This window comes from Trypanosoma melophagium (assembly GCF_022059095.1).
Source record: "Trypanosoma melophagium isolate St. Kilda chromosome Unknown ctg26segment0, whole genome shotgun sequence".
In the NCBI taxonomy this organism is placed as follows: Eukaryota; Euglenozoa; class Kinetoplastea; order Trypanosomatida; family Trypanosomatidae; genus Trypanosoma; species Trypanosoma melophagium.
The window spans coordinates 675,728-698,297 of NW_027125157.1; the positions used below are offsets into that span (position 1 = coordinate 675,728).

The 22,570-nt window shown below is 37.9% G+C and overlaps 15 protein-coding genes across 15 annotated transcripts; all 15 read right to left on the bottom strand.

Annotated features, from left to right (window-relative positions):
• Positions 1-60: 60 nt before the first annotated feature.
• LSM04_000509 (Pentatricopeptide repeat) lies at positions 61-780 on the bottom strand (the record flags this gene model as incomplete). Its single annotated transcript, XM_067338162.1, has 1 exon — positions 61-780. The coding sequence occupies one exon, from the start codon at positions 778-780 to the stop codon at positions 61-63; it is 720 nt and encodes a 239-aa protein (XP_067190607.1).
• A 221-nt stretch (positions 781-1,001) lies between these two features.
• Positions 1,002-1,462, bottom strand: LSM04_003441 (Ribosomal protein L41; the record flags this gene model as incomplete). The annotated part of the gene is made up of 2 exons (XM_067338163.1): positions 1,002-1,107; positions 1,362-1,462. 2 exons carry the CDS (start codon positions 1,460-1,462, stop codon positions 1,002-1,004), a joined length of 207 nt encoding a protein of 68 aa, XP_067190719.1.
• A 203-nt stretch (positions 1,463-1,665) lies between these two features.
• LSM04_001668 (Ribosomal protein L41) lies at positions 1,666-2,200 on the bottom strand (the record flags this gene model as incomplete). The annotated part of the gene is made up of 2 exons (XM_067338164.1): positions 1,666-1,771; positions 2,100-2,200. The coding sequence occupies 2 exons, from the start codon at positions 2,198-2,200 to the stop codon at positions 1,666-1,668; spliced, it is 207 nt and encodes a 68-aa protein (XP_067190648.1).
• Positions 2,201-2,389: 189 nt separating this feature from the next.
• On the bottom strand, positions 2,390-2,884 carry LSM04_007832 (Ribosomal protein L11; the record flags this gene model as incomplete). The annotated part of the gene is made up of 1 exon (XM_067338165.1): positions 2,390-2,884. One exon carries the CDS (start codon positions 2,882-2,884, stop codon positions 2,390-2,392), a length of 495 nt encoding a protein of 164 aa, XP_067190853.1.
• Positions 2,885-3,074: 190 nt separating this feature from the next.
• LSM04_007679 (uncharacterized protein) lies at positions 3,075-4,178 on the bottom strand (the record flags this gene model as incomplete). The annotated part of the gene is made up of 1 exon (XM_067338166.1): positions 3,075-4,178. The coding sequence occupies one exon, from the start codon at positions 4,176-4,178 to the stop codon at positions 3,075-3,077; it is 1,104 nt and encodes a 367-aa protein (XP_067190849.1).
• Positions 4,179-4,531: 353 nt separating this feature from the next.
• LSM04_007147 (uncharacterized protein) lies at positions 4,532-5,056 on the bottom strand (the record flags this gene model as incomplete). Its single annotated transcript, XM_067338167.1, has 1 exon — positions 4,532-5,056. One exon carries the CDS (start codon positions 5,054-5,056, stop codon positions 4,532-4,534), a length of 525 nt encoding a protein of 174 aa, XP_067190835.1.
• A 454-nt stretch (positions 5,057-5,510) lies between these two features.
• On the bottom strand, positions 5,511-5,819 carry LSM04_003665 (Protein of unknown function DUF5522; the record flags this gene model as incomplete). The annotated part of the gene is made up of 1 exon (XM_067338168.1): positions 5,511-5,819. The coding sequence occupies one exon, from the start codon at positions 5,817-5,819 to the stop codon at positions 5,511-5,513; it is 309 nt and encodes a 102-aa protein (XP_067190727.1).
• Positions 5,820-6,451: 632 nt separating this feature from the next.
• LSM04_003740 (Fatty acid desaturase domain) lies at positions 6,452-7,750 on the bottom strand (the record flags this gene model as incomplete). The annotated part of the gene is made up of 1 exon (XM_067338169.1): positions 6,452-7,750. The coding sequence occupies one exon, from the start codon at positions 7,748-7,750 to the stop codon at positions 6,452-6,454; it is 1,299 nt and encodes a 432-aa protein (XP_067190729.1).
• Positions 7,751-8,023: 273 nt separating this feature from the next.
• Positions 8,024-9,589, bottom strand: LSM04_007384 (NLE protein; the record flags this gene model as incomplete). Its single annotated transcript, XM_067338170.1, has 1 exon — positions 8,024-9,589. The coding sequence occupies one exon, from the start codon at positions 9,587-9,589 to the stop codon at positions 8,024-8,026; it is 1,566 nt and encodes a 521-aa protein (XP_067190842.1).
• A 1,284-nt stretch (positions 9,590-10,873) lies between these two features.
• On the bottom strand, positions 10,874-13,375 carry LSM04_009653 (ATP-dependent helicase; the record flags this gene model as incomplete). The annotated part of the gene is made up of 1 exon (XM_067338172.1): positions 10,874-13,375. One exon carries the CDS (start codon positions 13,373-13,375, stop codon positions 10,874-10,876), a length of 2,502 nt encoding a protein of 833 aa, XP_067190917.1.
• A 242-nt stretch (positions 13,376-13,617) lies between these two features.
• On the bottom strand, positions 13,618-15,843 carry LSM04_004821 (Cullin protein; the record flags this gene model as incomplete). Its single annotated transcript, XM_067338173.1, has 1 exon — positions 13,618-15,843. One exon carries the CDS (start codon positions 15,841-15,843, stop codon positions 13,618-13,620), a length of 2,226 nt encoding a protein of 741 aa, XP_067190765.1.
• A 209-nt stretch (positions 15,844-16,052) lies between these two features.
• Positions 16,053-16,793, bottom strand: LSM04_004025 (uncharacterized protein; the record flags this gene model as incomplete). Its single annotated transcript, XM_067338174.1, has 1 exon — positions 16,053-16,793. One exon carries the CDS (start codon positions 16,791-16,793, stop codon positions 16,053-16,055), a length of 741 nt encoding a protein of 246 aa, XP_067190738.1.
• Positions 16,794-17,074: 281 nt separating this feature from the next.
• LSM04_007964 (uncharacterized protein) lies at positions 17,075-17,587 on the bottom strand (the record flags this gene model as incomplete). The annotated part of the gene is made up of 1 exon (XM_067338175.1): positions 17,075-17,587. The coding sequence occupies one exon, from the start codon at positions 17,585-17,587 to the stop codon at positions 17,075-17,077; it is 513 nt and encodes a 170-aa protein (XP_067190859.1).
• A 273-nt stretch (positions 17,588-17,860) lies between these two features.
• LSM04_001841 (Protein kinase domain) lies at positions 17,861-18,919 on the bottom strand (the record flags this gene model as incomplete). Its single annotated transcript, XM_067338176.1, has 1 exon — positions 17,861-18,919. The coding sequence occupies one exon, from the start codon at positions 18,917-18,919 to the stop codon at positions 17,861-17,863; it is 1,059 nt and encodes a 352-aa protein (XP_067190655.1).
• A 391-nt stretch (positions 18,920-19,310) lies between these two features.
• On the bottom strand, positions 19,311-21,821 carry LSM04_008454 (uncharacterized protein; the record flags this gene model as incomplete). Its single annotated transcript, XM_067338177.1, has 1 exon — positions 19,311-21,821. The coding sequence occupies one exon, from the start codon at positions 21,819-21,821 to the stop codon at positions 19,311-19,313; it is 2,511 nt and encodes an 836-aa protein (XP_067190878.1).
• Between the last annotated feature and the right edge of the window lie 749 nt (positions 21,822-22,570).

Genomic DNA, 22,570 nt, shown 5'->3' on the forward strand with positions numbered 1-22,570 from the left:
AAATTGACGTTAAAACAAGCTCTGTAACTCAATAACGGTAAGAAAATTGTTTACAATCTCTTACACATGGTCTCCAGGAGAGAGCTGGGGAAATCCCTTCATATCACCGGTGACTCCCACCACTTGTTCATACTCATCACCCAAGTCATGACGCATACACAACTTCTTGAATGCATTACGTCCTCTTTCAGCCAACTCCCATTGCTCTCCCCCCATTCGTTTCACCAAGTCCAACGCAAACATTGCATCATCAGCCTCATTAGCTGCCTCAAGCAAATGAGTGAATGTATATGGAAGAAAAGGTACGCCATCAGCTTCTTGTTGCTTACCAACCGCAATAGCCTCCGCCCATTTCTCCTGAGACATTTTTGCTTTAATGAGGGCTAGATAGCACACACTGTCTAGCTTCATCTTGCCACTAAACTCTTTAAATACTTTTTCCACCTCTTGACTTCTATTAGCGTCTGCGCACGATGCCAGCACACAACCAACCCCAATGACATCAGGACGAATGCCTTCACGCCGCATTTGTTGAAGCACCGCTAATGAGGCTTCCCATGCAGCAGGTCGCACACACTGTCGAAGAATATTAGTATAATGAGCAGAATTTAACGCCACTCCCTCATGACGAGCAGTGTGCCATAACTCGATCGCCCGAAACCAGCTGTTTGATTCCGGACTAAGTAGCTCCTGCTGCAGGGCATAAACATGCCCAAACTGATGCATCCATCCACCACCATACCGGGGGAAAAACCCTTGCCCTGAGATGCGTGGGTGCATCTTCCTTTAGTAGTACAGTGAAGACCCCAGAAAAAAAAAAAAAAAAAAGATAAAAAAAAGAAACAAATATGAAAAGAAGTATAATTAAATAGAAAGAGCACTCAACAGTCAACAATACTTCTGGAACAAATGCAAAAAAAAAAAAAACAATAAAATGTTGAACAAAAGTCAAAACAGTACCGAAAACAAACATACGGTTCAAAGGGACTCATGGGAACACGTTACTTTACGCCTCCCATACGGCTGCTTACTTGGAGCGTTGGCGCATACGACGGCGTCGTCGCTTTAAGCGCTTTATGCGCTTCTTGTGCCACTTGGGCCTCATGCCTCCGGGACGGCTGATTGTCCCCATTTGTGCTCTAAATATTGATGCAATTAGCAGAAAGAAGAGAAGAAAAACAATACAGTCATACACCGAAACATATCTCCAGATACCAATGGGGAGAAACAAGTAATTCCACAATGGTGAAACATAGCAATGATTAAAGGGAAAAAAAGTCAAAACAGTACCGAAAACAAACATACGGTTCAAAGGGACTCATGGGAACACGTTACTTTACGCCTCCCATACGGCTGCTTACTTGGAGCGTTGGCGCATACGACGGCGTCGTCGCTTTAAGCGCTTTATGCGCTTCTTGTGCCACTTGGGCCTCATGCCTCCGGGACGGCTGATTGTCCCCATTTGTGCTCTAAATATTGATGCAATTAGCAGAAAAGAAGAGAAGAAAAACAATACAGTCATACACCGAAACATATCTCCAGATACCAATGGGGAGAAACAAGTAATTCCACAATGGTGAAACATAGCAATGATTAAAAGAGAAAAAAAAAGTCAAAACAGTACCGAAAACAAACATACGGTTCAAAGGGACTCATGGGAACACGTTACTTTACGCCTCCCATACGGCTGCTTACTTGGAGCGTTGGCGCATACGACGGCGTCGTCGCTTTAAGCGCTTTATGCGCTTCTTGTGCCACTTGGGCCTCATGCCTCCGGGACGGCTGATTGTCCCCATTCTCTACCTTTCAAAATAAAAAAAAGGACGGAGAAAACAAAAAAAAAAAAGAGAAAAGGAAAGGAAATAAAAAGGAGAAAGTGCATGGAAGATCTGACCGGAAGACGGAAGATGATGACAGTCCCCTTACCAAAGAAAGAAAAAATAACAACAATTGAGTTAAAAAGCATCTCTCATAGCGAAAAACAAATTCCGCTTGAGAAAGATAAAATAAAAGTAACAATGAGCCTTACCTGGACCACCACCGCCTGTGTCCCTCCTCATGTGAAGAAGGAAGGCACTCGATGCCTTGCTACTGCTTACTTGGAGCGTTGGCGCATACGACGGCGTCGTCGCTTTAAGCGCTTTATGCGCTTCTTGTGCCACTTGGGCCTCATGCCTCCGGGACGGCTGATTGTCCCCATTTGTGCTCTAAATATTGATGCAATTAGCAGAAAAGAAGAAAAAAAGAAAATAAGAAAAACAATACAGTCATACACCGAAACATATCTCCAGATACCAATGGGGAGAAACAAGTAATTCCACAATGGTGAAACATAGCAATGATTAAAAGAGAAAAAAAAAGTCAAAACAGTACCGAAAACAAAAAGAACCTAGTTGGGCACCTTCAGCTTACCCTCACGGACCTTGTCCTGAATTGCCCCTGGATGCTCACCGTCAATGGTGCAGCCGATGGAGACTGCCGTGCCGAGCACTTCCATCACGACGGCCTTCATGCTGGCGGCCATGGAGTTCGGTGCCGCCTCCTTGGCGATCTTGAGCACCTCCGAGAAGGCGATGTTGCCGCTGTGCTTGATGTTCTTCACCTTCTTGCGGTCACGCGGGGGCTCCTTGAGGGCGCGGATGAGGCGTGAGGCGACGGACGGCGTCACGGCGACGGTGGCCACGCGGTTCTTCACGCGCAGCTGGCACGTCACCTTCAGGCCCTTCCAGTCCTTCGTGGACTTGGCGATGTCGTCGCCGATCTTCTTCGCGTTGAGGCCGAGCGGACCGACCTTCGGGGCGAGGGCCGCCGCCGCTGGCACCTCTCCGCCGACTGCCCGCACAACGATGGTGATCTCCTGGTTGGGGTCGAACTTGGGTGGCATCGCTTTACAAGGGTTCCTGCAAAGCAAGATGAAATAGAGAAAAAGGAAAAAATAGGAAGAAAAAGAAAAAGCAAGTTTTATTTTTTTGTTTTCTAATCAAAAAACGATTAATTGGGTCAACAGAACTACAGAATTATTTATAGGTGGTGTCTTCGGAGGTTTCTCGTTACACCTGACAAACCCTATTAAGTTATTGTACCCGAAACACTTTTACCGTACCGTCGTCATCAAGGTCGACACGGAGTGACGTCGAGTCAGTAATTCTCCCTCTAAGGTATGGCAGAACGCCAGGGCCAACAGCTGCCTCCACAGCATTTACAACACACCGACCATTTTCCATTGGGAGATCATCTCGTACCAAATCAATAAACCATGAGACAACATCCTCACCAATTTGTATCTCATTAATAACATCTCTATTTCTACACTTAAAGTTGTGAATGGTCAACTGCACAATCTCCCTGGCTGTTTCCAGTGAAGTAGGAAGAAAAGGATAAGTTTGAATCATAGATGAAGAAAGTTGACTATAAAGACTTCTAAAGTCATCTTCAACAATTCGCCGCATCTCAGTAAGACTTTTCCCTTGCGTTCGTCCTTGTCGCCCGAAATCTGTTGTGATAATTACAGTTAACGAAGAAAGCAGTACACTAGGGGCTTCAGGGAATGCAGATGCTCTTCCCAGGAGTGGAAGGAGAACACGTACAAGGTCTGGATGTAAGGCACCAAGATCATTTATGATTACCACACCATTTCTTGGAAACAGTGTAGCATGTTGAACAATTTTTTGTACCACATCTCTGCGAAATTCTAATACAGAGAAGCCATCGTAGCTAACTCCTGAAAGTACCAGTGATGAATCACCCACTGTACATGCAACGTCACCGCAACGAAGCCCCAAAGCGAGTGAAATGAGTTGTGCTAGTGTTGTTTTACCTACACCATTATCACCTGCAAAATGTAGTACCAGTGGTTTAGCAGGGTTCTCAAGCTTAACAGAAATATCTCTTGTAACACCTTCTATAACATGTTGTTGCCCTTTTAGGTAATGTCTAGAAAGTTGTATAAATCGAGCCAATATCATGTTTTTGTAATCGATTCTTTCAATATCTACAGGATATCGATAGAGTGAGCACTTTATCATCCCCAAAAATGTGTGCTGGGAGCTACACAGAGGTTTCGCAACACAATTATCAGTACCCCGCAGATTCAGGTCAACATCGATCGCCCAAATTGTCAATGCGAGTACTACTACTAAGAGCGTAAAAACAATATTGACATTGAAACTTGCATACATGTAAAACAACTTTCTTGATAATATAAAAACCAAAACAGTACAGAAAGAATATATATGGCAAAAATGAAACCACACGCATATTACAGAAGAGATACAAGTACAGCGATAAAAAGGAGATCCATAAATAAATATACTGTATATTATTGCATTATCTGCACGATTTTCATAGCCTTATCCTAATAAAAGTTGATCCTATTACGAGTTGAATGTTTTTTTCCCCGTTTAAATAAAAAAGAATCATAGTAGTAATAATATTAGTAGTAATAGAAGTTGTTCCTAGTCCCACCCAAAACACAGAAATACACAAAAAAAAAGCAGGTAAAACCATTTCAATATATCTTCATTTGTTGCTCCTATACAATCGTTTTCGGTTCCTCACCCCACATGTCATGTGAGCTTTCAAAGAGACGAATTTTCTCCTCAATGTTTTTGTCAGAATCATCATCCTCATCCTCAACGAGGACATCACGCACTCTGTGAATACGTAAGCCGCAAAAGAAACTCCATTTTGCTGCTGTTAAAAGGGAAATGAATGAGCAGAAATACGAATCACCTTTCCACGCTTGTCTCAGTTTTATTCCTTGACCCAATGCATACAAGGCCGCACCAATGAACCCCAGGGTGATAATTAAAAACGTTAATTGAAGAGAAATTCTTGATTTGCTTCCTGGTGAAAAAATGGAATTCAATTTCTTATCTGGTATGACATACAATCCCACAGCCACCGCAATAAAGAAGCAGGCGACAGCAAACCCAGATGCGGCAAGAATGTTATTGAAATCTCTTATGAATATAATGACACCAATAGCATATGAAATAGCGAATAATATGTATAGAACCACACGGATTCGAAGGCATGCCTTTTCTGATGCTCCCATCTTTTTTATTGGTGTTTGATTTCTTCCCTTCCCTCCTTATTTATCCAAATGGCAGAGATGTACAATCTAGAGAACATAAAAAAAATCAAAAACAAGAAAAGGAAAACATTATTAATGTAATCAATTACTCCTCACTCGACTATTTCAACAATGCAAATATACAAAATTATCAATGCATGATTTTCTCAAAGAATACCATAAAAAAAAAAAAAACAAGAAATAGTCCATACGGGTGTAAATAACCACCACGGTACCGGAACCAAGAAAAGTAATCGCTCTTTCCAACGAAGGTAAAGACAAAAAGTGATAATAAAGAAAAAATAATAATAATAATAATAATAATACACTTCACTTATCACGATGAATCTTTATCGTGATAAAAACCAAACTCCTCCTTCAATTATTACCTGAAGCAGAAGGGACATTCACATGTCCAAATGGACAATGACGACACCTATTTCCGCAACAATATGCCACGCTGCAAGTGAAAATGGCGTGTTGCTACTATTTGGCCAGTTATCGGATCTTTGTATTTTGTCTTTTCGGCATCATATGCTTTTTGGTGCGCCTCATAAACTTCACGTGGGAGGCGACTTTCCACTTTGTTTTTCTCCTCAACCACAACATTTGTTGGTGCGGGAAACGCACCGAGCTTTCGCAAACGTTCTTGAAGGAGCGAAGATTTAAAGCACTTATCTTCGAGAAGAGCACCTCTGATTAAGAAAAAAGTCTGTACTACATGACTCCGTCTTCGACCATGCATGCTCGTCGCTTTCTTTACAAGAAAAAAAGAAGAATATGCAAAAAAAAAAAAAAAAAGAATGAATGAATGGAGAAAAACAAAACAACAACGACAACGACAACAACAACAAGAGAAACACAAACTAGCAACTGCTAATGAAAACATATTGTGAAAAGGTAAAGATAGAGGCAAATACAAAAAAAAGTAATACCAACGGTAGGGAGAATGTCTCCCCCAATCCATTTCTTTTTTCTTTTACCGTGAAAACATGCTCCTAGGACCTTTTAGTGCACTTTATCATTTCATTAGAGCACACACGCAGAGCTCAAATATGAAATTTTGCCTTAGTCTCACATCGTTGGGTCACCCCACCCCGAGCAAAAGAGAAGATATATAAAAAAAAAAAAATGACAAAAAAAAAAAAGAAGAGAAAAAAAACTACAGCACGAGACCCAGAACAACGAAAGAAAGGAATATCCCCATCGAGCTGTTCTTTTTTACTACACCGGTTACTATTTCCTATGCTATTCACACAGACTTTTCATCTCACTTTTTCGGTTTAATTTCTATTTATAGAGATTGACAAGCAGAACGAGTGTACCGCTGTTGTCAATCCTCATTTTTTTTCAGGTTTCCTTTTTTGTTTTACTGTCTTATTCCCGTTTAATCTTAGCAACACGGAGGTGTGGAATAAGACCCTCGGCCCCCAGGGAGTGCTTGTATATACCACCAAGAAACACTTCTGTGGCATCCCTTCCAACGTACATATCGAGAAGTTTTTTCCCTCCCGGATGGGCCTCGTACCACACAATTCTTTCATCTCCATGAGTATAACCTGGGCCTGTGGGTACTGACTTTTGGAGATCAACTACACTGTCTCCAATGACGATGAGTTTTCTGCCGTGCCGCACAAGATCTTCAATATCTTTCCACGTATATTCTTCAGTAATGGGAAGATCGAGTTCTTTTAGCCGTTTTTCAAGTTTTGCGATTTCTTCAAGGTAAACTTTATGGCGAAGTTGTTTCATGTTCCGTTCAATTACATCGTTTGGAGTACGTGTAAGATTTGAAGCCAATCTCATAGTTTCACACAAGCGGATAATCCATTTTGTTGGATCAAAGTGGTACCACTTGACACCATTTCGATAATCTTGTGCAAACTCATGATGAAAGTTATGGTAACCCTCTCCAAACGTTAATAATGCACATACCATGGAGTCATGAGATGAATGTCGATCAGAATAATTTTGTTTACCGCCAAATAGGTTTGTGTGGGCCAAACTGTTTATAAAAAAGGTACAATGATGCACAAACACAATTTTTGCGAGAGAAGCATAGAAATATCCTCCAAGCCAATCACCCCATCCAAGTCCACATATTACAGTTGGAAGAATTACGCCAGATACCATGGCAATCTTAAAGAAGTGACGATGTTGAAACTGGATTATATTATTATACTTAAAATCACTTACATCAACCTTACCAAGGAGAGCATAATTTTGTTTCATTACCATCCACCCCATATGCGAGAACAAGAAACCACGAGTAGCATCATAAGGATCTTTAGGGGTATCAATATAACGATGATGAATGCGATGATTACGACCCCACCATTTTGCAGATCCTTCAAAAGCACCTGCTCCTGCGAATGCACAAATCCACTGTAGTACTGGATGCGCGATAAAACTTCTGTGCGCAAAGAGACGGTGATATCCAACTGTGATACCAATCATGCCATTGAAAATGTAGAAAAGGGCACCCACTAATAGAGTCTTTTGTTGAAGAGGAATACCTGAAGCAGCAGCTGCAATGACCATAAGCGGTGGTACAAAGAGTACAGCAACGGCAACCCAATTTATCTCATAGTTACCTTTTTTCCATTGGGGCACCTCAGAAGAAGATTTTTTGTTAATAGCGAATTCCTGGGAATCTGATTTTTTTAAAGTATTCATTTTATCTGTATCCCTTGCTTTTTTTTCGTTCTTAACCTTTATTTTCTTTTTGTCTCCACACGAATCCTTGTTCTAAAAGTTAATAAAACAAACAAACAAAAGGAAAAAAAGTAACAAAGTAAAGTAGAATATATATATATATATATATATATATATATATACAATAAACATTTTATCTTATTTGATAAAATGAGGAAATCTTTAAAACTCTCTTTTTGTTTTTTTTTTCTTTTAATGTATATATTTAGTTGGACGGAAGTAAACTTACACGCATTAATGAACCCAAATAAGAACCTTTTTATCCTTTGAACCAGTGGCTACACGTTGACCATCAGGACTCCAATCTGTGGAAAATATCTCATCACTGTGTCCCGAAAGATCCTCTACTAACTCACGCGACGATACAGACCAAAGTTTCAAAGTAGAATCTCGGCTTCCCGATACCAAGAGACGAGAATCTAAACTCCAACTCACATGATACACGGCAGCCACGTGACCTCTAAGTGTCGTAATGAATTTTCCATCGGAGGCATTCCACAACTTCACACTTTTATCAGCTGAACAGGATGCAATCATGGTTCCATCAGGACTAAATTGAATATGAAAAATAGCCCCTTGGTGACCCGTCATACGTCCCAACGGAGTGACTTGTTGTTGTGGAGACCATAAAAACATGGTATTATCATCTGAGCAACTAACAAGTCGTTCATAACCTCCAAGACGTTTCACAACTTCTTGGTATCTCGTTTCCGCATACTGTTGCATTTCTGTGCGAGAGTCAAATCTCTTTTCTTCATGATCAAAGGCACCTGTTCTAATTACAAGATCGGTACTTAATGCAACAAAATTCACCCAATGGGCATGTCCTCGAAGAATACCACGTGGAGATCCATTTGTAGCGTCCCAAACAATTATGGTACGATCTTGAGAAGATGAGTAGATAAGATCTTCACCTCCCCATTTCACACATGTAACACAAGCCTGGTGTCCTGAAAGAGAAAATTGAAGACCATTAATAGTTTGCCAAACTTTAAGGCTTGCATCCTTGCTAGCGGAAACAAACCTATTACATTCAATATTCGTATGCAGTGGCTCCCATGAGACATGAGAGAGATAGTTTGAATGTGCCTTGTATTTTTTCCCTTTAAAATTCCCATATGCTCCATCGTGGGACCAAACAATAAGAGTACCGTCCTTGCTACCGCTGACTAGATACTTCCCATCAGGGGCCCACGATAACACTTGTACCCAACTTGTGTGGGCTTTGAGTTCTTCTGTTGGAGTTAATGTGTTAACGTCCCAGATGCGTATTTCATTATCTCCACCACCAGTCGCCAACACTTCACCATTGGGTGAAAAACTTACAACAAGCACCGCCTCGCTATGACCATCGAGTGTTCCAGCACATCTTGTTACAGGTCTTACTCGAAATTTTGCTTGGGGTTTAAACTGGATATCCACAATTGTTTCTTCTGGCAGTTCAAATAATAGGTTATCCACGTCTTGAGGCCTGACACGTCTACCCTCTTTTAACATTTTGTCAACAAAAGACTCTCGCTGCTTCTTAAACAATGTCTCGCGAACGCTATCAGTGACTTGTTCACCATCTATAAAAAAAGCGTACGGGTTAGTTCGAGCATCTTCATCCAACATAGAGGAAAGTAATTCATCCAACTGCCTTGGTGTTGCAGAAACAGGGAGAAGAATTTGTGCTCCAGCCAAATCGCCATTTTCATCAACAAGGCGTACCATAACCATTTCCTTCTTTTCCTCAACATCATCGAGAGCATCGGTACTACTCACGACAACGTCGCGTCGCTGCTTCTTCCGTACAGGCATCGTTCTTTTGGATCAACAAAAGAAAAAAAAACAAGAAAAGGAAAGAAAAAAGTATTCCTCATACACCTTATAATCAATATATCAATTCGCCCAAATAGTCCCCCCTCCTTCCACATGTACATACCCATTATTACGCAATAATAAAAAAAAAAGAATAAAACAACATTGAGTCTTTACTGACTCTAGTAAGTGGGATAAGAGAAATACACCTTCTTACTTCACCAAATCAAAAAGAGCCCTGACGACGCCTATAGGAGATCGATGGCATTCTTTCCAGAAGGATCGCGTAGTTTTGCCCTTCCGAATGAGACACAATTGAAATATAAGTAGAGAAAAACTCACCACCGCAATAAATATTACTAAAATTAGCCCTACAAAAGTAAAAATATTTCCTTCTCTGTGGGCCCAATCACCCCGCATAAAAAGCAGAAATAACATATTCAACAAACAAATACCCAAAAACCACAAAAATATTTTTCGGTTACTCGACCCTACACAATTTCCAATAACCATACAATGATGATCCATAGCGTCTACATTTGCAACACATCTACGACAAAAAAAACTTTTTGAAGATTTTTCCCTGACCTGTGGCTTGCTTAACGCGCAACAAAAATAAAGAACGGCGTGGGTTAACCACAATGACAGGAAGCATAATTCATCCAAAGAACACTTAAAAAATAAGTCCCACAAGAAATGTTCCTCTCTCCAAATTACCCAATCAAGCCAACGACAGACATAAACGGGAGGATTGCAACAATCCTTGCATCCCAGACGTGACTGAAACATGTAAGCGTAATACTGCCAAAAAAACGAGAGAATTATAAAAACCATAAAGATTCTTTCATTTCTGCGACGGCCCCCCTTTGTAGTGTCACTGAATGGGGAGTGCGCCAAAACCTCACTCAGGAAGCAGTTTCCAAAAACAAAATTTAATATCATCGCAAGAGCAGGCATCACTATGGCCAAATACACTGCGCCCCATGAAAAAATAACCTCCGAAATAACCCCCATTCTCGAAATCTATCTAAAAATACCCAGAAAAAGAAAGAAAAGAGGGAGGGAAAGGTGAAAGAAATCGGCCATTTTCTCTTGAAAAGAATAGTTTTTTATTAGTATTTATATTTCCTTCTTATATCTTTTTTTTTCCTTTTTCAGGGTCTTAAGGTCGGTTCAGCATTTGCTTTATATATATATATATATATATATATATATATATAGAGAGAGAGAGAGAGAGAGAGAGAGAGAATGGAGAGGGGGGATAGAGATGTCTTGAGGACAGAGCTATTCTCTTAGCCGTTTCCTGTGTTCCGGCTCTTTTACTGCATGTATAGTAACGTTTTCCTCATGGGTAACTGCAGCATCTTTACTACTGTCATTACCAGCAGTGCTAGTAGTAATAACTGTTGCTGTTGCTGTTGTTGTTGTTATAGTCGCTGCGGCAGCAGGATCAGCAGCATTATCGAATGCACTTCCTGTTATTAAACAAACTGAGCTCTTTGAAGGTTTTAGATAACCCTTGCGACCAAGTGTTTCCTTGGAAAAGAGAGTAGTACCAAGGTCACGTTCATGTTCCCATGGTTGTGCCATCTCCTTAAAAAATCCACGTGCAACGGCAATGGAAGCATCAACACTAAGGTTAGTATTTTCCTTTAGACATTGCTGAATCCATATTGGTAATTTCTTTCGCTTGTCATTCAACGCAAATCGTCGGTCTACAAGCAACATCATTCCATAATCTGTCTTATTTCGCAAGACACGTCCAATGCACTGGGAAGCCTGTCTCATGGCATCAAAATTCCTATATTCATTACCAGGAATGCCTAAACAGGTCTCCATCCAATGTATCCTTTGCCTCAAAGGTTCATCATTTGGTGGTAAAAAAGGAACACCAAACATTACAACAGCCCTTCCGTAATGACGATCAAAGTCAATTCCTTCCGCAATTTTTCCTCGGGCAATAGCCATAAAGACAGCCCCTCGTCCAATATCACACGCCCGTCTGTAATTAGCCAAAGCAACTGAAGTTTCTTCTACAGACTGAGTTTCAACAAAAATTAGTTTATACTGCGCCAATTCTTTCAAAAATCCGGATTTGTGCCACCCTAGTAGCACTTCTCCCATGTATTGATATCCAGTAAAAAAACAAACAATACCATCAGGCACAGCTTTGGCAAGACCACGCAAAAGATCTTCATACGCAGATGACACAATTTCTTGGGCAACAGGATTAGTACGCACACTAAAGCTACTTGTAACTTCTTCTGTTATTATATTAACACTCTCAGTACTTCTCGTCACAATGACTGGGGCAATACACTTTCTACTAAGAGTCATTTGAAACGATTTTGCTATCACCGGTGTAAAACCAAGCATCTTAGGATAAATATCTAATGGTGAAAGTGTACCAGATGTTAAAACCACACTTTTGTACTTTGAAAATGCTTCACGTAAAGCTAATGAAGCATCTACACAAACGAGACGAATCACTGGATCAGGTACAGTTGGTCTGGTTGGATCATGAGCTTCACAGACAACAACAAATCCAGGTTTTTCGTACCGATCATCAGTATAATAAGTAGAAAGAGTCATATACATTTGTGCTATCAAGGATACGTTTCGAAATTTATGTGAATTAGTTATTTGAAGAGTATTCATTAGAACTTTTAGACGTTCCGTCAAGTATCTTAAGTGTCGAATATCCACAGCACATTCATCCCTTACTTTTGTCAAAAAGGTCAACGGATCAGCTACATATGTGCGTGAAATTCTACTAACTACACGGTGAGTAAAATCAACAAGTCGTTGAATAAAGGTTAGAAAGTGATTAGCCTGTCTTAAACTTCCAGGAATAGATTTCTCAGCAATATCTAATGGAATATTAGGTACATGAACAGATCCCACAGTATTATCCACAGAGCGAGCTAACTCTGCCATAGCCAAACCATTAACTAGCCTGTCATATTCATCTTGAAGTTGTTGACGATTTGTAGCCTTCAAATGATCAACAGCTGCATTTAATTGCTTTACATTTTCTCTGGCCTGAGTTGCATCATCTTTTGTTACAATAAGAGACATTGCTTCAATACACACATCATCAACATTGTGTCCCTCATCCATTACTACAATTGTGTTTTCGTTTAAGTATTCTTTGGTTACTTCAGCCACAATAGGATCAACTATGTAAAGGAAAGAATGAACCACTATGTCTGCCACACGTAATGCTTTTCTAACTACGTAGTACGGACACAACTGATGTTCTTCTCCAAAACGTTTCAGGTCTTCGACAGAATAAGCTCCAGCTGGTAAATCAAAAGCTGCATTTTCAAGGTTGTCAAAGTAGACACATCGTCTCTCCTTTTGCCATGGTGCAGTGAGATTGCGGCAACCTGCATCCACCTCTTCTGGATACCGTTGGGATGCGACACTGGTTTCAATGCAGAGATTTTTTTTAGCGGTTAGGCATAGTCCACGTAATGGTCTTTTAGATACTACTTCAGAATCCCAAAGTTTCAGCAATTTACGTAGTTCACCGAGAGTCTTTGTCATTTCCTCAACAGTTCTAGTACAATATACAACCTTACGTTTTTCATCGGCATGATGATGAAGATACCCTATAAGTAAAGATAGTAATGTTGTCGTTTTTCCGGTTCCTGATGGCATCTCAAGAACCATGTGTCCACCCATATCCAATCCCTTTTTTAGCTCTGTCATATACTCAAGTTGTTCAGGATATATGTACTCATATGGAAATAGAACTGCAACATCCTCTATAAAAAGTTTCATGTTTAACCTAATTTAATAAGTAATTCAAGGAAAATGAAGAATAATAAATAAATAAATACATATATACATTATATATACACATACATATAGTAATTGCTGAGCACGTATTAATGTACTTTTTTGTACATAGCAACCACTAAATAAATAACTACGAAAAATCAATAGAAACACATCACTTTTTCATTTGATGCAGCACAAAAACCATATATATATATATATATATATATATATATATATATATATCAAGCAGTATACCTGTATATGTCGGATGATTTTTGATCTCGTTCAATATACTCTTTTCGTATTAATTCTTCAATACGTTGCTTAATCATTTTGGGATCAGCCAAAAACAAGGATGAAAGTTTCTGATGACACTCCTCCAAAAGACTTGAGTGACTTAACACACGACGGCTCTTCATAATACGAACTAAACATGCATCTATAGCCGGTTTCCTGTCTTCATCAACCTCTTTGGCTATTTTCTCACCATGAGAGACACCAAGACGATGACAGACCACCGTTGGTACTCGCACTTTTTTCCATTTGCTTGAGAATTCTTCGTTGATTAAAAATTTATCGTCATGTAGAAAATTAGCAGAATCAACCTCTCTACATAGTATCGAACATTTCAACAAAGGAAGAAATACTGGTTTTAAATCTTCCAACGACATTCCAAAAAGGTTCATCGCATCATTTGGGGTTAATACTTTCACAGAATTAAATGCGAGAATCACCCAACATTGAGGTCCAGTCAACAATAATGTCTTTGTACCCTTTTTAAAAACAGCATTTACATCTCCACTGCTATTAGAATAAGACCATGTAAGTACTCGTCCAGTTGTACCTTCAAGATAGACTGTTTGAAACGCATTCAAGGCTTCTTTTATCATAGAAGGAGGTGTAAAAAATTCACTTTGAATTCGTGTAGGCCAGATTCCTTTTTTCAAAACAAGGACATTAATTGAAAATTTTGGTTTTTTACCTATAGACTCAAGTTTTTCCTCTGCATTAAAACCCTCAGCTACATCTAAATCATGAAGCATACCTTCAAGATAACTTGTACTCGATACACCACAACGTTGACTAACACGTTGAACAAAAGATCGTTCAGAAACTTCATCAATTTTTTTACGTGGAAAAAGAATCCTTTTAGCTAGTAAATCACGCGAATGAGCAAGAAATGTATCGCGATCAGCTACATAAGTGAGAGCTGCAACTACTTGATCTAACTTTTCTTCATCTGTAGAACTTCCATTGCCCTGAAGAATGGCATCTGCATAATAGGCTAAAAGTTCACTAAATGGAACACAACGATGGGATCTCTTGGATGCACAAATTCCACCACTGTATACTTTTTCGAGGCCCTCTCTTATAGCCTTAAGCATCATAACATGATTATTAAAACACTTAGCAAGAAGCTGGAGAAAATCATCTTGCAACCTCATCATATCTGAAACACAAGACTTGAAATCTATTTCCTTATCCTCACAATAGGGTTGCAGTAAGCGTTCTTCACCTTCAGTAATGATTTCATCTCTCATAAGTTTAGAGAGCATTAAAACACATTTAGTGCGTCGAGAAAGCAAATTATAGTATGACTTTAAAAGATCTTCTTCACGATTTTTTAATGCAGCTATGAAACCATCGTTTGATTTGAGTAATTTTTCTATTGTTACTGGAGATTCCAGTAGAACTTCCTCTAAGTGTAACATGATAGTTTGTCTATCTTCTGAAGAAAAATAACATGCACATCTAGCCTTTTCTTCGCTATGAACTTGTTCTAGTTTTCGTAAAAACTCAGAAGGTGTACTTGATTTACTCCATTCAGAAAGGAGATTATCATAATGAGTTTTAGTTAACACCAAAAAAGGTCTTAGAAATTGCTCAGCATATATTTCTTCTCGTTTTTCAATACTAACAGAAGAAAGTAACTCAATTGCACTTCGAATTTGATCACGGTTTACCCCCTCACCATTCCGTTCTGCTGAAAGAAGTTCTTGAGTTACACGACTAATTGTTTGTGTATTTTTTTTTAGAATTTGTTCAAGAAATATACTCAGAGCCACTTGTTGGAGAGATGGCTTTGAACAATTAACAATATAGAATCTGGATAGATATGCAAAAGCCCTCATGTTCCATTTCATTAAAACTTTGTAATGTTCCCAGACCTTTAGAACCTTAGTAAATAACTGTATTTCTGATTGAGCTCGCAAATCGCGATATTTTAAAAGATAACGTGTAAGCATCTCTTGAAAGTCCATGTACAGAAGCTCATCCACATAGTAGCCAGCAAAGTCAGAGGTTGATTTGAGGTTAGTAGTTCGAGTCGCTGCAGTATATACTGTACTGTAGTGATTCATACGTCTTGCAAAACCCGTATTAGATTTGAACTCACCCTCAGTTAATTCCGCTATTGCCTCAAAATCGGCCTTCATTCTACGAATAGCCTCCCTGTCTTCCTCTAGCATCTTGCAAGCCTGGTTCAAGAAACAAACACATACATACATACACACAAAAAAAAAAAGAAAAATGAAACAAAAAAAAAAAAACCGAAAAGAAATGACAATCAACATTTATCAAATGTCAATTTGACGTCAAAAAAGGAGTATTTTCAATTAGAACAAGAACAAGAACAAGAACAACAATAACGAGAAAAATAAATAATCAAGAGGATTCATCAAGAGAGGGAGTCCAAAGCATTCTTTATATTGCTTAATTCAGTCTGTGATTCTTTAGACAATACGTTTACCTGTGAATTGAGAAATTCAACGGATTTCTCCATTTCATCAAGGAGTTCCGCAATTTCTTCTGCCTGTTTCATGGTACCCACTCTGCACTGTGGCAGAAACCTAGCATTCAATAGCCCAGTATACATATTGGCTATAGATTCAGCTACACTAACTAGATTATGGTATGTATTGATAACACTGATACGTCTAGCTGCTTTATGAATAGTTTCCTTCTCCAGAAAGGAATTATCGTTAGTCAAATGATAAAAGTGTCGACTGACTTCATTCAATCGATCCTCCAGAGTGTGTAAAAGTTCTCCTGATTCAAACATTGTTTCTGGTGAATTCCCAAGTTTTTCAGGTGATAGCCAGTGATCTATTTCCGACAGACACCAAGAGACATCCTCTGTTAGAGAATTTAATTCCTTTTCCACCAGAAAAAGTTCTTTACAATTCCGTCTTTTTGTAACTGAATGTTGATCCAACAAAGGAACTTTAACAGGAGATAGTCTTGCATTGTCCAAATGGAAGCTAGAAGGAGTATTTAACCTTCCCTCCAGTGACAATATCCTAACATCCGACATGCCACCCGTTCCACATCCCTCAGCTTCAAAAGACGAGACTCTAGGAGCCTCTACTTTGGGAACAGGCTCTACAGTGTTTTCATACACTTCAAAACCCGCATTCATACCTAATAGTTACAGTAGTAGCAATAGTATTAGTAGTAGTAGTAGTAGTAGTAGTAGTAGTAGTAGTAGTAGTAATAGTAGATAGATGTGGAAAGCGAAAAAGGAAAAAAAAAAACATGTACCAGGGACCATGGTCGTATTCTACATTAGTAGTACAACACACAATAACTACAAGAGTAGAATGAAACAACATAATAAAATATAATATAGTATGGTATAAATAAATAAATAAATAAATAAATATATATATATATAATTTAGTGTACATATCCCACTCAGCCCTACTCATTTGATGTTGAGTGACCGTTTATACCTTTCAACTGTGTGTCCCCAAGTATATCAGCAAATTCTTTTTCCATCTCACTAATACGCGCTACAAGAGAATCATGCTCTTTTTTCATTGTACTGATAGCCTCTTCATACTCCACCTCCGTATTTTTAAGTTCATCCGCAAGTCTGAGTTTTTCTTCCTCAAGTCGGTTTAGGGAAGTATCTAGCTGAATGCACGCCAAGACTTTGATATTTTCTTCACTTTTGTACTGACGCGCAAAATCTGTCAACACATCTACTCTATCCATGGTCGCAGCATTCAGATCATCTTCACACTTTCCACAAGAACTCCATAGTCCATCTCTATCACGTTTTAGAGATGCTACCTCCTCGAGGCGACTAGAATGCTGTGCCTTTAAAGCAGACAAACGCAGACTCATCTTCACGATCTCATCATTGAGTTGCTGCTCCTCATCTACTAACTCTTTTTCACCTTTAGAGGGTTTGCTTTCTTTTGGTGGCATTTTTCTATAGCTAGTGAGTTACGAGAAACCTTATACCCGCAAACCATTAAAACAAAAGGCAAAAGAGAAAAAAAATAAAGAAAGAAAACAACAACAAAAAAAAAAAACACCAACCCAAGACACCAGTTTCCCAATGTATTGCACACCCATTCTCTCTCTCTCTCTCTCTCTCTCTATATATATATATATATATATATATATATATATATATATATATATATACCAGCGGTGGGATCCCACGTATTCTCACCAAAAAAAAAAAAAAAAATGGAGTTAGGATTGAGTAATAAACCACTTCCCAGCGCAAGCAGGGTCTAATTTTGACGCTTTTTGAATAAATGGGTGTTGTAGCAACTCTGTTGCCGTCGGTCGAGAATCGGCTGGACGAAGGCATTGATCGATAAAATCAATAAGTTCAGGACTGTGCTCACGACCATCGGCAGTCCAATCAATTTTTGCAGATCTTGTAGCAATAGCCTGCAAAAGATCAAATAGATTGCTTTTCATTGAATTGAAAGGATACTTTCCTAATGCACATTCTGCTATCGTTAAACCAACACTCCAAATGTCACTGCTGAATGAATACGGCTGTCCATTTATTCGTTCAGGGCTCATATACACAACTGAGCCCTGAGCTGACAATGTTTCTACATCACCACCAGAAAACCTTTTAGCCACTCCAAAATCCGCTATTTTAACTTCTCCATCTGAATTTGCAAGAACATTAACGGGCTTTATATCACGGTGAAGCATTTTTGAGGCATGAAGGTGCTCCAAACCCTGGAGAAGTTCTCTTGCTACATACGCCAGCATTTCCTCATTGAAATTTCGGGAGTGCCGTTTAAGAACATCTGCCATGCTTCCAGCATCCATATACTCCAGCACAATACAAAGTCTCCCATCAGTAAAAAAGGCCTCATAGGAGTAAACAAGATTCTTATGCATTAAGGCTTTCACTTGCCTTAGCTCGGATTCAAGTGCCTGACGCATGTCATCTGTGTCACCCTCCAATTGAATGTATTTAACTGCGTATTTCTTTCCTGTTGGAATATGTCGAGCAAGTTTCACTTTCCCCTGAGATCCTTTTCCAAGTTCATCACAGATGCGTAAATCTTCAAATCTAATCTTATCCATAAGCACATTGTTTGCATCATTATTTTCTTCTGCTGCTTGAGCCCAAACTGTTGGTCCAGATGCAATACCACTTTCCTTTACCCGCATTTCAAGACCACCATCTCCCTTTACAACTAATGTCAAGGTGTCTGTTATCGATACAGCCTTTTCAGCAGGAGCCAAATGAAGATGCTCCAGCTTAGGCCTTTTGGGAGGCATATGTACCTATCAGACAACAACAGCAAATACTATAATCCCAAGAAAACAGTAAATGAGTGAGGTGAAAGAGAGAATAAGAAAAAAAATTTTTAAGCAAGAAAATAAAAAAAAAAAAAGACAGTACAGTTTACCAAATAAAAAATTCGTCTTTCTATATTTAAAAATTCCTTCAAAAGAAACAAAAAAAAACCCTCCATTCAGTTTTATATTCAAAACAATTCTAAGAAGAAAATTTTTTAAAAGTATACATTGTATATATATATATACTCAAGCATCATTTACATATTTTTTTCCTTGCGACTATAAATTCACAATCCTCACTCACCTAATCTTCACCAGCTATTATATTTTTCCCTCTTCCTTTACTGGCATCATATAGCTTCCATATTCCCTATATTTCCTCTTCTGATTCACTCTCAGGCTCATTATTGTCGTCTTCCTCCTCTTCTGAGACTACTGAAGAATGACACTCAAACACAAGAGCGGTTCCATTCTTGGATTTTGCTTTACGTAACATATCAGCATGTTTACGCAAGAGAATCGCCGCGAAGGTCCAGGAAAAAAAACAACTTGTTGGATAAGAACCTTTCTCAAAAACATCCTTGACTCCATAGCCCTTCAACATTTTCCCCCCTCTAATAAAAAAAGCTTTTTTCCTTCTTTTCGGATCTGTAGGATCAAAATCGGTCATCTTTGCAAGAAGTTTATTTGTTACTTTTTCCCGCGCATCTTCCCATTTTGCAACCTTTTGTGGTTTTGATCCCATTGCAATAATAAGTGTAGCTTGTACAACCAATGGAATAATAGGGGGTGGATGTAAATATTTGCCCAATTCTGACAACTGACCGGGAGTGATACTATTGAGAGTATTAAGTGTATGGCTCCAAAGAGATTTCAAAAACATGATTGATGAGGAATAAAATTCTTTAATATCATCTTCGATTTTTAAACGTCCCCCCAAAGTTGAATTATTTGTGCGGTTTAAAAGAAGATTTGCAAGCATTTGAACAGCCGTTTTAAAAATCTCCTTTTCAGAATCAGTAAATTTCTTATCCGTTCCAAGATAATCCATAAAAACTACACCAAGTGAGATGGATTCCTTACTATCATCTTCACCGGTAATCGTTCCCAAAAGCAAACTCCCTGTTTTATTTTCATCTGAAAAAGTTTTGACTTTTTGATTTTCAAATGGAATACAAGAACTATCACTGATATCATCAATACAAAATACCATACAATTTCCATCTCGTGATGCTGCATCACATGCATTAAAGCTAACACCAACACCATTTTTTTCTTCAATAAGAGAATGTTTCTTTCCAATCATAAAATTGTTTGATGGAGAAGCTGCTACATACACCATTACATCATTTTCTTTTTCTCGTAAAGATATATAACAATCATTACAACCGGTAACAGTAATAAGCCACTCAACACACTGCTGACACAATTGAGTCTTTCTTTCTTTTTCAAAAGACAAATTAACAAGATTACTGAGTTCCCATACAACCCTTGCAGCTTCTTTTACTTCATTGGTTTGAAAACCTTCAGAACCCTTGCGAGAAACCGCAAAAACATAGGGCGCATAATTAAACTCAGAGACTAATAATGGTAAAAAAACAATAGATTCATCATTTTTTGAGGAGGATGAATCAAATAAGAAACATTTATCATTTGTACGACTATTTGAAACATATTCTACCCTTGAAGAATAATAATCATCTAAAGACAATACTCTAGCTCCATGAAGTTTTTCCGAAGAAATCGATATAGCATTCTTTTCAGTGATTGTTTTCCCCAAAAGTCGAAGAGATTCATCATTATTTGTTTCTCCAAAAAAAGAACCATTTTCACATATCACAGTCGATTTCATTACTGCCTTATCAATACTCATAACATAACAGCAATCACCTGCCTCAGCTAAAACACTAGATGTATTTTTAATTAGAGAAATAACATTATCTCCCTTCGGTTGAGAATAAACTATACATTTTTGACCAGAATGAGGTGGAGTAACATCCTCAGGAACTGGTAATGTATGTTCAATAAACTCTGTCATATCATTTGACACGATGGGCTTTGGAGACGATTCTTCGGTTGCTACAATAACTTCCACAACACTCTGATGTTGCCTTATTTTCTCCCTCTCAGATCTTGCCTTGGCGCGACGTTCCTCGTCACGTCTTTTTCGTTCAAGAATTTTGGCTTGTTCCATAGCTTCTTTTCGGCGTCTTTCAGCTTCTTCCAATTCTTTTTGTCTTAGTTCTTCTTTTCGTTTTTCTTCTTCAAGTCGTCGTCGTTCTTCTTCGGCAATTCTCTGTCTCTCTTCCTCTTCCTTTAACAATCTGTCCCGAAGTCTCATCAAATACATAATTTTATTACATTCTCCAATCAAACCAAGCCCAAAATAAATCCCATCCTCCGCCTCTTCAATGAAAATTCTCAACATATTTTCTTCCAAGAAAACAATATTCTGTTCTCCAATAAATTTTTGCCGTTGAAAAATATCAAAATCAACGTACAAATTATGATGGCAGGGTATTCTATTAGCGAAAGAACGCTCTTCAAAAGCCATAAGTTTTTCTATAGTTCTTAACGATCGTTCTTGTCTACTTTTTAATTCTCTTTCTTTTTCAGCACATTCCAACTTCCATTGATGTTCTGTTTCTTCTAAGGCTGAACGTTGTTTTTCTCTTGCAATTTCCTCGTCATCCCAGGTTCGAGTAATCCACTTGATGTGCTCTTCTTCTAATTCTTCTGATCGTCCTTTCCGTAATGCGTATGACTGCCATGTTTCATTCAGAAGTACCTGACGGTCATATACAGCTTCCTTGTAACTCAATTCTTCAACAGTAGATGATGGGAGGCGGTACACAAACTCAAACGGTCGTGCCTTGTCCATTTTTTGCTTGACCTTAATAAGATAAAGGAAGATATAAATAAATAAATAAATAAATAAATAAATTAAATAAATAAATAAATAAATAAATAAATAAATAAATAAATAAATAAATAAATAAACACACCCATATATTTATATGGTCCAAACAGACTTTTACATGGTGAGTAGCAATATAATAATAATAATAATAATAATAATAATAATAATAATAATAATAATAATAATAATAATAATAATAATAATAATAATAATAATAATAATAATAATAATAATAATAATAATAATAATAATAATAATAATAATAATAATAATAATAATAATAATAATAATAATAATAATAATAATAATAATAATAATAATAATAATAATAATAATAATAATAATAATAATAATAATAATAATAATAATAATAATAATAATAATAATGATGATAATAATAATAATGATAATAAATTAATTGATTAATTTATTAAAGGAAAAAAAAATAAAAATAAACCTAAATAACGAATTATTTTTACTGGTATCAAACGGACTAATGAAAAAAAAAAAATAAAAGAACATTTTCCTTTCCCATCGATATAAAAGCAAGAAAACAAATATTAAAACACGCATACAAAAAAAAAAAAATGTGCCTTAGAGACTTTGCAGGGATAAGCAAGAAAAGATATCAAAATCACATGTTTTTTTTCTTTTAAATAAATACAATCCCTAGTGAAGAGAAAAGTTTATTTGCGAGAGCAGTGCGTCGA